General features: G+C 30.1%; 2 protein-coding genes across 2 annotated transcripts in view; both read left to right on the forward strand.

Moving 5' to 3' along the window:
- Positions 1–15,177, forward strand: part of LOC129739410 (uncharacterized) — a 363,355-nt gene that overhangs the window by 24,541 nt on the left and 323,637 nt on the right. The window lies entirely within an intron of this gene.
- LOC129740566 (probable serine/threonine-protein kinase clkA) lies at positions 8,540–9,376 on the forward strand (the record flags this gene model as incomplete). Its single annotated transcript, XM_055732299.1, has 1 exon — positions 8,540–9,376. A coding segment is annotated over one exon (837 nt), but the record flags the coding sequence as incomplete, so codon positions are not given.

The following is a 15,177-nucleotide window of genomic DNA, read 5'->3' on the forward strand; positions in this document are numbered from 1 at the left end:
TATCTGTTCAATTTGAACGTTCCTTTCTGTAACAATGCTCGAATGCATATGAGTTCAATCTCTTATTAATAAATAACTAGATGGAAATTAAACGAAATCCACTTAAAACCTAGTCACAAACTCAAAAGCTCTTCTCAAGGGTGCTATCACGAACACTCCGGGTTCATGTGGAGTTTTCTAATCAAAACGATGTCAAAAACTGCTTTTGTTCAATCAATCGACAAATTAATGGGGTCCCATGCAGCAGCAGCTGTGTTCTAGCTATTAGGCCTTGTGGGGGTGCACAAAAGTTGGAACCCGATTCTGAATAATTCATTCGGTCCGGTAAAAAAACGGGACCCCCGGTCACACTGATTTAATCATGATGCCAAATGTCGAAGGTCAGTATGGCGGCAGCATTCGAAAACTAACTAAATAGCGGTGTCAGTTTGACTTTCAACTTCCAAATACCTAGTCACCGAAAATCGGGATGGAGAAGTGGAGGGAGGATGGTAGTTTTTTTAAAGGGGGGGGGGGGGGGGGGAATGCCAAAGGGGATTGAAAACCGAACCATCTCAAACTTACACGACCAAACTCCGACTGTGTTCGGTATGTTGGCCTCATACGTGTGGCCTCTGTTTCGGGCCCTGACAGTTTTTTTGTGTATGTGGAAGCCTGGCTTTCTCGGCACATTATAGGTCATAACAAGTAGTGCGGAGGATAGCCATTGAACATTGGACATTGCTACGGCTTTGAACTCCTGCTGGGTTCTTCATTCATACGTGTTACTGCAGAGGGCTCACGTAGAGCAAGGTCGAGCGGATTTGGGTCACTTCTGAAGCGATTAGGGTGGGAGGTGGCTGAAGAAGGAACGATGGTACATTATTCGGAAAACTTTCTTTAGGTCCTGGAAACTGCTAGGGTGGAAACGCAGAGAGGAGCAGTAAAGGTTAACTTGTTTTTTGAAGGTGTCACTGCTGCAGCTGTGTTTGTGTTTCCGCTGCGGGTGTTTTGGAGCAGTAATAGGTTCTAATTCTATGTCGTACTGTTTGTCGGCATCAACTTTTGTACTTTGAAACCGGGGGTGGACCCATATAAATAGTAGAGTGCAAGTGTAAACATGACAAAATAATTTATTGTTTCGATTTTTAAAACGGCGGCTCCCATACAAAATGATAATGAATTTTGATAACATAAAAATTATAGGTTTTTAGAGTACCATGATTGGTCCACACTTCTCAAATCCGACAGTGCGCTGTGTAAATCGCACCGTTATCTTTTACGATTTGTAGACCACCACACTTCATTCCGAAATGCTCTACACTCGTTTCCGAGTACAGCCGAAGCCAAGTGCCGAGCAACACCGGTGCCCCTATAGCAACACTACTGTGTGAGCAGGAGAAATCCCAAAACACACAACTGAAGTGCATTTTTTTCCTTCTCTTCCTACCACAGTAGGCAAACAAACAGCACGAAACGATATTGCTTCTTCTTCTTCCTTTTCTTGTTGGGAAAGAACCAAGCCTACTGAGTTGCTTTAGCGCTGCTCCCCTACACTTATTGTGATGATTTTTTTTCTCTTGCCCTCACACTGGCGAAGCGTTCTCTGCTCTTTGATTGGGTGTACGCCCGGCGTCTTAACAGAGCAGGGCAAGTGTTTCGGAACGAAAAGTTCACTGAGTTGCATTTTTCAAGCCGCTCGGGGAGAAATGGACAACAATGTAGAGTACCTTCAATAGGATACGATGAAACAACTCGAGCACTATTGACTTCCAGTGTGTGCTGCACGGCTAACTATTATCCAAAACACAAACACGCAAAACCCAAATCTTGTAGCTATTTTACATTTTTACTCACACGTCATTCTAAAAACCTAAGCTTACATAATTACTCACGGGTCCGTTTCCTACCATAATGACAAACATCTGACAGCCAAAACGCACAACAGGCCACTGATCGACTCACGAGAAGGGATTTTAGCTCCCAAACAACGACATTCGGCTCTCCAACAACGACCCGGGTCGTTGTCTTCTTCCAACCAAAACTTCCACCATCAGTGGGATGATGTCCAAATTATGGTTAGGTTCCGGCATCTTGCGTGCGATGTTTTCCTCCGCTTATTTATTCTCTTTCGAAAAACAACACGGTCCTGTTTTCGACTTTTTGTCCCCGCTCGTTCTGGCCTTCCTTGGGATTGGCATCCTATTGTATCAGGAAAGAGTCTCCATTGTCTTTGCATCAACATACACGATAGATCCTCCTGATTTGAAGGCTGCAGTTCCAGAGTGCGCAGGAACGGCGAGTGATAATTTCACACGGAAATTTATTTAAAACAATCACGAGATCGGTTGATGAATTTGTCTTCTTGTTTTGATGTTGTTTTGGTTTCGATTGTTTACTTTTCCCATGCGCTTTCGTTTGACAGCTTACACTCTTAAAATTAAACACGCATCTTTGACTTCTTTTAGGGTATGAACACAGTGAGCGCGAAGCGAAATATTCATTCACCGGATGAATTTCGCAAGTTCGGTTTTGAAGGCCGGCCACACTGCACGCGAATTGCGAAGCGGTTCAACACTGAAAAAAACCTTCGGTGTTTTGCAAAAAATAATCACCCGTGAAAAAATCTTAGCAAATTAATTTGCAGAATCAAAACTGTGAGCGAGGGATATGTACCACGCAAAAAAGCTAATCCGCGTTAGTTCCGAAAAACCACGTTAATTCCGGTAAACCGTGGAAAAAACCTTGCGCATTCTAGGACCGCAGGGATTATGAAAAGGAATCTTAAGGACAAGAATACTCGGTGCCTTGACTTTATGAGGACGTTGGAGAATAGATTTTTGACACCCAAATCCCAAAGATGCCGGCTTCAGCCTAACATCAAAATGCTTTAAATAAATGAAAATCGCATAAAACACCCATAATGTGGGTATTAGGTGAAAGGAATAAATTAGTAAAAGTCGAATTTTGCAGTCTGACGCCATGAAACGCCATCTTAAAATCCAATATGGCGGCTTCCGCTCAGCCTTAAAATATTTTAAATGACTGAAAATCGCAAGAAAAAAAATCTACCAAAACTATGACAAAAATGTAACAAAATTATGAAAAAAATTTAAAATATTATAACAACAAAAATTACGAAACGCTGACAAAACTTTGATAAAAATATGGCAAAGGTGATAAAAATATTACAAAAATATGAGAAAAATATACCAAATCTATGATAAATTTGTCATCAAAATGGCAAAGACATGACCAAATTAAAAAAAAAATCTGACAAAAAATAATAAAAATTGAATAAATAATATCAAAAAAATTAACAATAATGCCAAAACTCGAAATAAAAACTTAGACAAATATTTGACAACATCATGGAAAATATGAAAAATGAAATAAAAATATGCCAAATATAATAACTAATCAAAAATTACAAATATGACAAAATTTTGAAATTAATTAGCATAAATCTGGCAATACTTTGACCAAAATCTTACAAATGTGATAAAAATATATGTAACAAAGCTATGAAAATGATAAAAATGTTACAGAACTATGATACAAAAAACAATATTATGACAAATAATTGACAAATATTTTAGTTTTTGTCATAATTTTGTTATGTTTTCATTTGTCGTATTTTTGTTATAGTTCTGTCAAATTTTCTGTTGATTTGGTTGTAAGAATTTTTATAGTTTTGTCTTTTTTCGTTCGATTATGGTCGTTTTACCATCTTCTCTTCATTCTGAAAGTCTTATCCGGTATTCGACTGTATTCGAACTCACGGACATTGGCTTAGGAGGGAACTAACTTGCCAACTGAGTTACACATATCACAAGCCCATTGATTTGTCTAGATTTTGTCATATTTTGTCATTTTTTCGTCATATTTGCCATATATTTGTAACATATTCATCATAATATGTTCGGATTTGTCATTATTTTGTTTAAATTTTGTAATTTTAATGTCGTTTTTGTCATCATTTTGTCATCTTTCTTACATATATTTGAAAGTATTTTGTTATATTTTTATCTCATTCTTCATATTAATTTCTGATTTTTGTCACTATATTGTCAAATTTTTGTTATTTTTTTCAGAACTTTGTCATTTTCTAGCCCATTTGTCTTATTTTTTTCATTATAATGTCAAATTTTTGCCAGACCTTGTAATATTTTTTTATACATGTTTGTCAGATTTTTGTGATTTTATTGTAAATTTTTTGCTCTTATTTTGTCAATTTTGTAAATATTTGTCCTTAAATAAGTTCTGTCAGGTCATTTTATTGTCAAATTTTGATTATTTTCTCATTTGTCATAGTTTTGCCATTTTAGTGAAATTTTTCTCATATTTTTGTCAAATTTTGTAATATTTGTCATATTTTTGGCATAGTTTTTTTTACCAAATTTGTCGTGTTTTATTCAGAGTTTTGTCATTTGTCACTATTCTCTTTGTCATATTTTTGTCATATTTTAAATTTTAGTAATAATTATTCATATTTTTCCACAGTTTTGTTATATTTTTGTCAACATTAATTTATTTTTATAACACTTGTCATATTTTTGTTTATTTCTTCAGTGCTTTTTTGCAGTTTTCTCAAAAATTTTGTTTAACTTTTATGAGACATTTTTCATCTACTTTTTGATCCCTTTTAACCATTTCTTATGTTATGTTATGTATTCGACTTCTACTTATTGAGCACTTTCATCCAATACTTATGTTGTGGGAGTTTCATGTGCTTTTCAGTCACTTACAGCATTTAAAAGTTGTGTGGAAGGGGCCATATTGGATTTCAAGATGTCGTCGGAGAACGAATACCAACTTCTATTCGTTCAGCCTCTTCATCCTATACACATATCGTGGGGCTTTCATGCCACCGGTCGTTTATTGCCGGTTAGAATTTGTTTCAATTGAAAAAGACTGAAGCCGCGTTTTTTCCGAAAATCTGCGTTAAAAAACCGTGCATTTTTCATAACCAACACAGAAACGTCAATGATAATTAAATAAATAAACTTTTGAAAAAGATTTTTTGATAAATAATTATTTGCGATAAAAAATATCCGAGAGAATATTTTCAGTGTATGTCCGGATGAACAGGATGAATTCGCGCGATCGAGCCGGGTCTTCGCACGAAAATTCGCTTGCACTGTGGCCGGAAGATGTTTTTTCAACGTGTTTCAATGAGAAGCGGTTTTTCGCGCGAATTAGAAATTCACTTCGCACTTCGCTTCGCGTGCACTGTGAACTCGACCTTATGCTCTATTGGCACACTCAGAAAAATACTATTATTTATGCCATAAGATTCTCTTATGAAGTGGCGCCATAAGAAAAAGTAATGAAATTCATAAGATTGTCTTATGACGCGAATGAATTCTGAAGATGAACACCTTCTTCAATGAGAGGTTGTTGCTTTTCATAAGAGATTCTTATGGAAACAGTAAATCACTTTCTAATAAGAAAAATTCTCGATATTTCATACTGAAAACATTCACTTTATTGTTTGCCAAATTTGTTTAAAATTAAATCCTTCATGGTCACTATCAGCAGCGCATCAACAGACGGCTCCATCAAAGTTTTTTTTGCCGCATCTTAATCTTCGACCTGTCGTTTTTTGCCGATCAGCTTGCTGAAAAGTAAACAAATAATGTATTTTAGTTTTCTAATATATTAAACATTCACACCAAAAACATCAAATCGAACTTACCAATAGCCAATACCAAAATCCGGAGATAACAATAACATTTAACATTGAAGGAAAACTATAGTTATATATAGTGAACCTTCATATAAGAGAAGGGACATCTGATCCTTCTTAAAATAAAATATGTGGCAACATCGCCGAATTCTTGAACAAAAAAATCCTCAGCACGTTTTCTGGTTCAATGTTCAAGCTCTAAAGTGAACGCTCCTTCAATCCAACAAAACAACATTGAACTCGATGCCCGAAGGATCGCGATAAACGGTATGAATGACTTGAATTTCGTTAATAAACATGTTAGTTTTTTAACTAGGAACACGATTTACCAAAGCGTTGAAAAAAATTGCACCTAATCATTAATTCATAAGACCAGCTTTAAAATTATCTGTTTGAACTATAACAGCAATCACAATAGCTTCCTTGGTTGAGTTTTCATTAAGAAATGTAAAAGCTCTGCGACAAAATGCTCGGATCGATTGGAATCGATTTTGACAGTTCTTTTGTATCGATTGGAATTTTGTGTTTGAGACGTCACTTCTCTTTAATGTACACACTTAATCTTTTCACCTGTGATCGGAACGATTTCGTCCTGTATTTTCAACAGCTGAAATTACAGGACAAATCTCGGGACAGAAAAAGTGCTCAGGAAAACAACTGTCAGATTGACCTGTAGGCTCTGAACAATGTTTTCCTGTAATTTGCGGGGAGTTTCGGAATATTTCTGTGAGCTCGATACGGTTTTCTCCTGTAGTTGCTAGTGAATTCTACTGCCCTTTCCACTGGTTCTTAATTCTTTTTATGTTTCATATAACCCAAATGCCTTGGTTCAGAAAAAAGAAACACAATTGTCGTTTGACAAACCTAATATATTTCCAGCATTTTTACACATTACAATATTTTGCACTTTTTAATTTAAACTCAGACGAAACCGCTCCTCTGTAAATAAAAGAAAAAAAAATTGATTAATTTTAATATTAAAATACTAGATGACTGCTAAAGTTTGCTAAATTCAAATCCTTGCGTTCCTGGTCAAGTTTTATTGGTAAACACAAACCAAAGTTTCCAAGTCGCATTGAAAAAAAATCCTACATGAAAATCAATTTACCTGTAGAAGAATTTTTCCACAATGTTCTGTTAAAGAATCTCCTGATTGCAGTTGCACATAATGTTGTGCCGTTCTCCGCAGGGGTTGCAACTATCTGCTTGACTAAAGATCACCGACAACCAACGTTAACCGCGAAAAGGAAATAGAATTTCAGAAGTTTGGCGGCTTAAAATCTTTTGCACTGGTGAAAAAGAGATAAAAAATCTTGTTTTTTTCTTCATACAGGAAAGCAAGAGAAAGAAAATTTGACATGAAATAGACAAACCGTGATTCAGGAGAATACTGTTCTGATATCATGGGGATAGTTCGAGTTCATGTGCACTCGTAGTTAATTCAACCCACATTACGGGAGAAACGAAGCTTCACGAGATTCAGGATAGTTTTCATTCGAATTTCGCGACATTTGAGTACTTTCCCTGTGGTTCGGAGAGTCAAGGTCCCGAGCGGAAAAAATGCAATCTAAGTGTTATAGGTTCACTAGTTATCTATATATATAAATGCAATCTAAGTGTTATAGGTTCACTAGTTATCTATATATATAAAAAGCAATTTCTGTATGTTTGTTTGTTTGTTTGTTTGTTTGTTTGTTTGATTGTTTGTCCTCTATAGACTCAGCCGTCTTTAGAGCTAGAGATCTGAAATTTGACATGGATGCTCATTAGGACCAGGAAGGATGAAAAATGTTTTCAGATTTTCGGATGACCCCTTTTGAAGGGGGTCGTCCATACAAGAGAAATATTGATTTCGCGATATTGACGTTACTTTTCGTCGGATTGTGTTGAAAGTTGGCACATGAATGTTTTGAATGACGAGCAATTCATTTCAGGTGTCAAATTTTGTGTAAGGGGTCAGCCAAAGGGGTCGTCCATATTACCTGCTAATTGTTTTTGCGATATTGAAGTTATTGTACATCGTATTCAAATGAAAATTGGTACACGATAGTTTTGAGTGACGTGCAATCGATTTAAGGTATCAAATTCAGTATAAGGGACCGGCAAAAGGGGTCGTCCATATCAACTTTTCAATATCTTAGTGATATTGACGTTTTTATACATCGGATTGTGATGAAAATTTGCACATAGGAGTTGTTAGGGACAATCAATCGATTTCACTTATCCAAATTACAAACAAGGGTCAGCCAAAGGGGTCGTCCATATTACCTATCCAATGTTAATGCGATATTGTGGTTGTTATACATCGGATTAAGATGAAAATTGGTACACGAGAGTTTTAAGGGACGAGCAATGGATTTCAGGTAATAAATCCGGTGTAAGAGGCCGGCAAAAGGGGTCGTCCATACTAACCTTTCAATATTTTTGCAATATCGTCGTTATTTGGCATTGGATTGGGATGAAAATTTGCACAAGGTTGTTTTTGGGAACGGGCAATCGATTTCAGTTGTCAAATGTTTTGCCAGGGGTCGTCGAAAAAGGTCGTCCATATTAATAGATTTTTACTGTTTTTAGCCATATTGACGTTATTATGCAATGGATTGCTTTGAAATATTGCACACGGGAGTTTTGAGAGAAGGGCAATCGATTTCAGATATCAAAGATTGTATAAGAGGCAACCGAAAGAGATTTAACTTTTTGGCCATAATTGCGTTGTTATTCAACGATCGAGTCGAAATTTATAGGCGAATGTTCATGACATATTCCAAGTAATAAGAATGGTAAAATGCCTTTGATAATAATAATAATAATAATAATAATAATAATAATAATAGTAATAATAATAATAATAATAATAATAATAATAATAATAATAATAATAATAATAATAATAATAATAATAATAATAATAATAATAATAATAATAATAATAATAATAATAATAATAATAATAATAATAATAATAATAATAATAATAATAATAATAATAATAATAATAATAATAATAATAATAATAATAATAATAATAATAATAATAATAATAATAATAATAATAATAATAATAATAATAATAATAATAATAATAATAATAATAATAATAATAATAATAATAATAATAATAATAATAATAATAATAATAATAATAATAATAATAATAATAATAATAATAATAATAATAATAATAATAATAATAATAATAATAATAATAATAATAATAATAATAATAATAATAATAATAATAATAATAATAATAATAATAATAATAATAATAATAATAATAATAATAATAATAATAATAATAATAATAATAATAATAATAATAATAATAATAATAATAATAATAATAATAATAATAATAATAATAATAATAATAATAATAATAATAATAATAATAATAATAATAATAATAATAATAATAATAATAATAATAATAATAATAATAATAATAATAATAATAATAATAATAATAATAATAATAATAATAATAATAATAATAATAATAATAATAATAATAATAATAATAATAATAATAATAATAATAATAATAATAATAATAATAATAATAATAATAATAATAATAATAATAATAATAATAATAATAATAATAATAATAATAATAATAATAATAATAATAATAATAATAATAATAATAATAATAATAATAATAATAATAATAATAATAATAATAATAATAATAATAATAATAATAATAATAATAATAATAATAATAATAATAATAATAATAATAATAATAATAATAATAATAATAATAATAATAATAATAATAATAATAATAATAATAATAATAATAATAATAATAATAATAATAATAATAATAATAATAATAATAATAATAATAATAATAATAATAATAATAATAATAATAATAATAATAATAATAATAATAATAATAATAATAATAATAATAATAATAATAATAATAATAATAATAATAATAATAATAATAATAATAATAATAATAATAATAATAATAATAATAATAATAATAATAATAATAATAATAATAATAATAATAATAATAATAATAATAATAATAATAATAATAATAATAATAATAATAATAATAATAATAATAATAATAATAATAATAATAATAATAATAATAATAATAATAATAATAATAATAATAATAATAATAATAATAATAATAATAATAATAATAATAATAATAATAATAATAATAATAATAATAATAATAATAATAATAATAATAATAATAATAATAATAATAATAATAATAATAATAATAATAATAATAATAATAATAATAATAATAATAATAATAATAATAATAATAATAATAATAATAATAATAATAATAATAATAATAATAATAATAATAATAATAATAATAATAATAATAATAATAATAATAATAATAATAATAATAATAATAATAATAATAATAATAATAATAATAATAATAATAATAATAATAATAATAATAATAATAATAATAATAATAATAATAATAATAATAATAATAATAATAATAATAATAATAATAATAATAATAATAATAATAATAATAATAATAATAATAATAATAATAATAATAATAATAATAATAATAATAATAATAATAATAATAATAATAATAATAATAATAATAATAATAATAATAATAATAATAATAATAATAATAATAATAATAATAATAATAATAATAATAATAATAATAATAATAATAATAATAATAATAATAATAATAATAATAATAATAATAATAATAATAATAATAATAATAATAATAATAATAATAATAATAATAATAATAATAATAATAATAATAATAATAATAATAATAATAATAATAATAATAATAATAATAATAATAATAATAATAATAATAATAATAATAATAATAATAATAATAATAATAATAATAATAATAATAATAATAATAATAATAATAATAATAATAATAATAATAATAATAATAATAATAATAATAATAATAATAATAATAATAATAATAATAATAATAATAATAATAATAATAATAATAATAATAATAATAATAATAATAATAATAATAATAATAATAATAATAATAATAATAATAATAATAATAATAATAATAATAATAATAATAATAATAATAATAATAATAATAATAATAATAATAATAATAATAATAATAATAATAATAATAATAATAATAATAATAATAATAATAATAATAATAATAATAATAATAATAATAATAATAATAATAATAATAATAATAATAATAATAATAATAATAATAATAATAATAATAATAATAATAATAATAATAATAATAATAATAATAATAATAATAATAATAATAATAATAATAATAATAATAATAATAATAATAATAATAATAATAATAATAATAATAATAATAATAATAATAATAATAATAATAATAATAATAATAATAATAATAATAATAATAATAATAATAATAATAATAATAATAATAATAATAATAATAATAATAATAATAATAATAATAATAATAATAATAATAATAATAATAATAATAATAATAATAATAATAATAATAATAATAATAATAATAATAATAATAATAATAATAATAATAATAATAATAATAATAATAATAATAATAATAATAATAATAATAATAATAATAATAATAATAATAATAATAATAATAATAATAATAATAATAATAATAATAATAATAATAATAATAATAATAATAATATTCCAAGTTGAAAGCGAAACGGAGTTCGTATGGGATCAGCTAGTATATAATAACTATGAACTGGCGTTTGCTTCGTACTGTTAGATGATGAAAAAAAACTGATGCTATGACTGAATGGGTTCATCATTTTTTCACAATGCCGTCTCTTCTATTTTTCATAAGAACATCGTATGAAAATTGAAAGAATTTCATAAGACTCTTATGAAACATTATTTTACACTCTAAAAAGCGTTTCATAAGATGCTTCGCGTGCACTGTGAACTCGACCTTATGCTCTATTGGTACAGTCAGAAAAATACTATTATGTATGCCATAAGATTCTCTTATGAACTGGCGCCATAAGAAAAATTAATGAAATTTATAAGATTATCTTATGACTGAAATTAACTTTCTGGATGAACATCTTTTGAAAGAGGAAGTGTGGTTTTGACGTAGAATTACGTCTTACGGCAACACTATAGGGGGGCAAATTGAAATTTGCGAACAGATCTCGCGTCACGAAAACTTTCCATCTCACAGACATCCTATCTAAAGGATTATGACGTCATCACCAACGCCTGCTTTGATGGGTTTTGTTTTTCCCTACCTACGAAAGGTATAAAACAAAGGGCCCGTCGGTCGACTCGGTTTCTTTCTCTGTTTGCCGTCACGCTGAACAGACCGTTGCTGCGCTTCGATCTGAGTGTGGACCCCACCAGTGGTAATCCGACTCAGATATCGATTTGCAGTAGTTCAGTGGCAACCGTGGACCAGTGAGCAACGATGACGGTGAGCAGCGATGACGGCCACCACACCAGCGTAGACAGCCAGCGGCGGAGGCGTTCAGTGGCGGAGGACTCCAGTGGCAGTGGCAGGGATCCTACAGGTCATCGCAAGTGGCGTTGCATGGTCGAATTATGTCACATGGTCAATTTATGTTGCATGGGCGATTATGTTGCATAGTTGGATTTTGTTACATGGTCGGATTATGTTGCATGGTCGGATTATGTCACATGGTCGATGGTTGGATTTCGTCACATGGTCGGATTATGTTGCATGGTCGGATTATGTCACATGGTCGATTATGTCACATAGTCCGATTATGTTGCATGGTTAGATTTCGTCACATGGTCGATTTATATTGCATGGTCGGATTGTGTCACATGGTCCGATTATGTTGCGTGATCGATTTATGTCACATGGTCGATAATGTTGCATGGTCGGATTATGTCACATGGTCCGATTATGTTCCATGGTCGGATTATGTCACATGGTCTGATTATGTTGCATGGTTGGATTATGTTGCATGGTCGGATTATGTCACATTGTCCATTTATGTTGCATGGGCGATTATGTCACATGGTCCGATTACGTTGCATGATCGATTTATGTCACATGGTCGATAATGTTGCATGGTCAGATTATGTCACAGGGTCCATTTAAGTTGCATGGGCGATTATGTCACATAGTCCGATTATGTTGCATGATCGGATTATGTCTCATGGTCGGATTATGTCACATGGTCCGATTATGTTGCATGATCGATTAATGTCACATGGTGGATAATGTTGCATGAGCGATTATGTCACATGGTCCGATTATGTCGCATGGTTTAATTTTGTCACATGGTCCGATTATGTTGCTTGGTCGATTATGTCACATGGTACGATTATGTTGCATGGTTAGAATTCGTCACATGGTCGGATTATGTAGCATGGTCGGATTATGTTACATGGTCAAATTATGTCACATGGTCCGATTATGTTGCATGGTCGGATTATGTCACATGGTCAATTTATGTTGCATGGGAGATTATGTTGCATAGATAGATTTTGTTACATGGTCGGGTTATGTTGCATGGTCGGATTATGTCACATGATTCGATTATGTTGCATGATTGATTTATGTCACGTGGTTGATAATGTTACATGGTCAGATTTTGTCACAGGGTCTATTTATGTTGCATGGGCGATTATGTCACATGGTCCGATTATGTTGCATGATCGGATTATGTCTCATGGTCGGATTATGTTGCATGATCGGATTATGTCACATGGTCCGATTATGTTGCATGATTCGATTATGTTGCATGATCGATTTATGTCACATGATCGATAATGTTGCATGGTCGGATTTTGGCACAAGGTCCATTTATGTTGCATGATCGATTATGTCACATAGTTCGATGATGTTGCATGATCGGATTATGTCACATGGTCCGATTATTTTGCATGATCGATTTATGTCACATGGTCGATAATGTTGCATGGGCGATTATGTCACATGGTCTGATTCTGTTGCATAGTTTAATTTTGTCACATGGTCGGATTATGTTGCATGGTCAGATTATGTCACATGGTCCGATTATGTTGCATGGTCGGATTATGTCACATGGTCGATTATGTCACATGGTCCCATTATGTTGCATGGTTGGATTTCGTCACATGGTCGGATTATGTTGCATGGTCGGATTATGTCACATGGTCTATTTCTGTTGCATGGGCAATTATGTCACATGGTCTGATTATGTTGCATGATCCGATTATGTTGCATGGTTAGATTTTGTCACATGGTCAGATTATGTTGCATGGTCGGATTATGTCACATGGTCCGATTTTGTTGAATGGTCGGATTATGTTGCATGATCAGATTCTGCCACATGGTCCGATTATGTTGCATGGTCCGATTATGTTGCATGGTCGGATTATGTTGCATGATTCGATTATGTCACATGGTCGATTTTGTTGCATGATCGAATTATGTCACATGGTCGATTATGTTCATGGTCGGATTATTTCATATGGTCGATAATGTTGCATGGTTGGATTATGTCACATGGTCCGATTTTGTTACATAATTGGATTATGTCACATGGTCTGGTTATCTTGCATGATCCGATTATGTCACATGGTCCGATTATGTCACATGGTCGGATTATGTCACATATTTGTTGCATGGTCGATTATGTCACAGGATCGGATTATGTCACATGGTCCGATTATGTTGCATGATTCGATTATGTTGAATGGTTGGATTTTGTCACATGGTCGGATTATGTTGCATGATCGAGTTATGTAGCATGGTCGGATTTTGTCACATGGTCAAAATATGTTGCATGGTCGAAAATGTTGCATGATCAGATAATGTCACATCTTCGATTTAACTGCATGATCGCATATTGTCACATGGTTGATTATATTGCATAATCAGATTGTGCCACATGGTCGATTATGTTGCATGGTCGGATTATCTCAGATGGTCGATTTTATTGCATAGTTGAATTAGGTCACCTGGTCGAATTATGTTACATGATCTGATTATGTTGCATGATCTGATTATGTCACATGTACTGCATGCTCAGATTATTTCTGGCGATAGGTTTATGTCACATGGTTAAATTCTGTTAAATGATTGAAATTTGTCACGTCATATTGCCATTTTGACACTCATATGTTGGTCATTTCAAAAATGCACTATAAGTTCTGTTATTCTATACATTGACAAAAAACAATTGCGTAATTCTACGTTTAGCGGTCGTAGCCAAATTACTACCTCCCCCACTTTTTCATAAGATAATCTTATGATTTTGTCAAAACATTTGGAATTTCATAAGATTGTTTTCAAAAAGCTGGAAATGTCATAAAAATTGATTTTTTTTCCGAGACATTGATGATATGAGTCCCATTTCTTAGATTTCATCACTATTTATTAATCTTTTTTTCACAATGATGGCCACAGATGCAATTTTATTCCGGTTGAATTGTCCAAAAAAAACCAAGTAAAAAAAGATTATTTGTTCGCTATCCTC

Source organism: Uranotaenia lowii, chromosome 1 (assembly GCF_029784155.1).
Source record: "Uranotaenia lowii strain MFRU-FL chromosome 1, ASM2978415v1, whole genome shotgun sequence".
NCBI classification, from domain to species: domain Eukaryota; kingdom Metazoa; phylum Arthropoda; class Insecta; order Diptera; family Culicidae; genus Uranotaenia; species Uranotaenia lowii.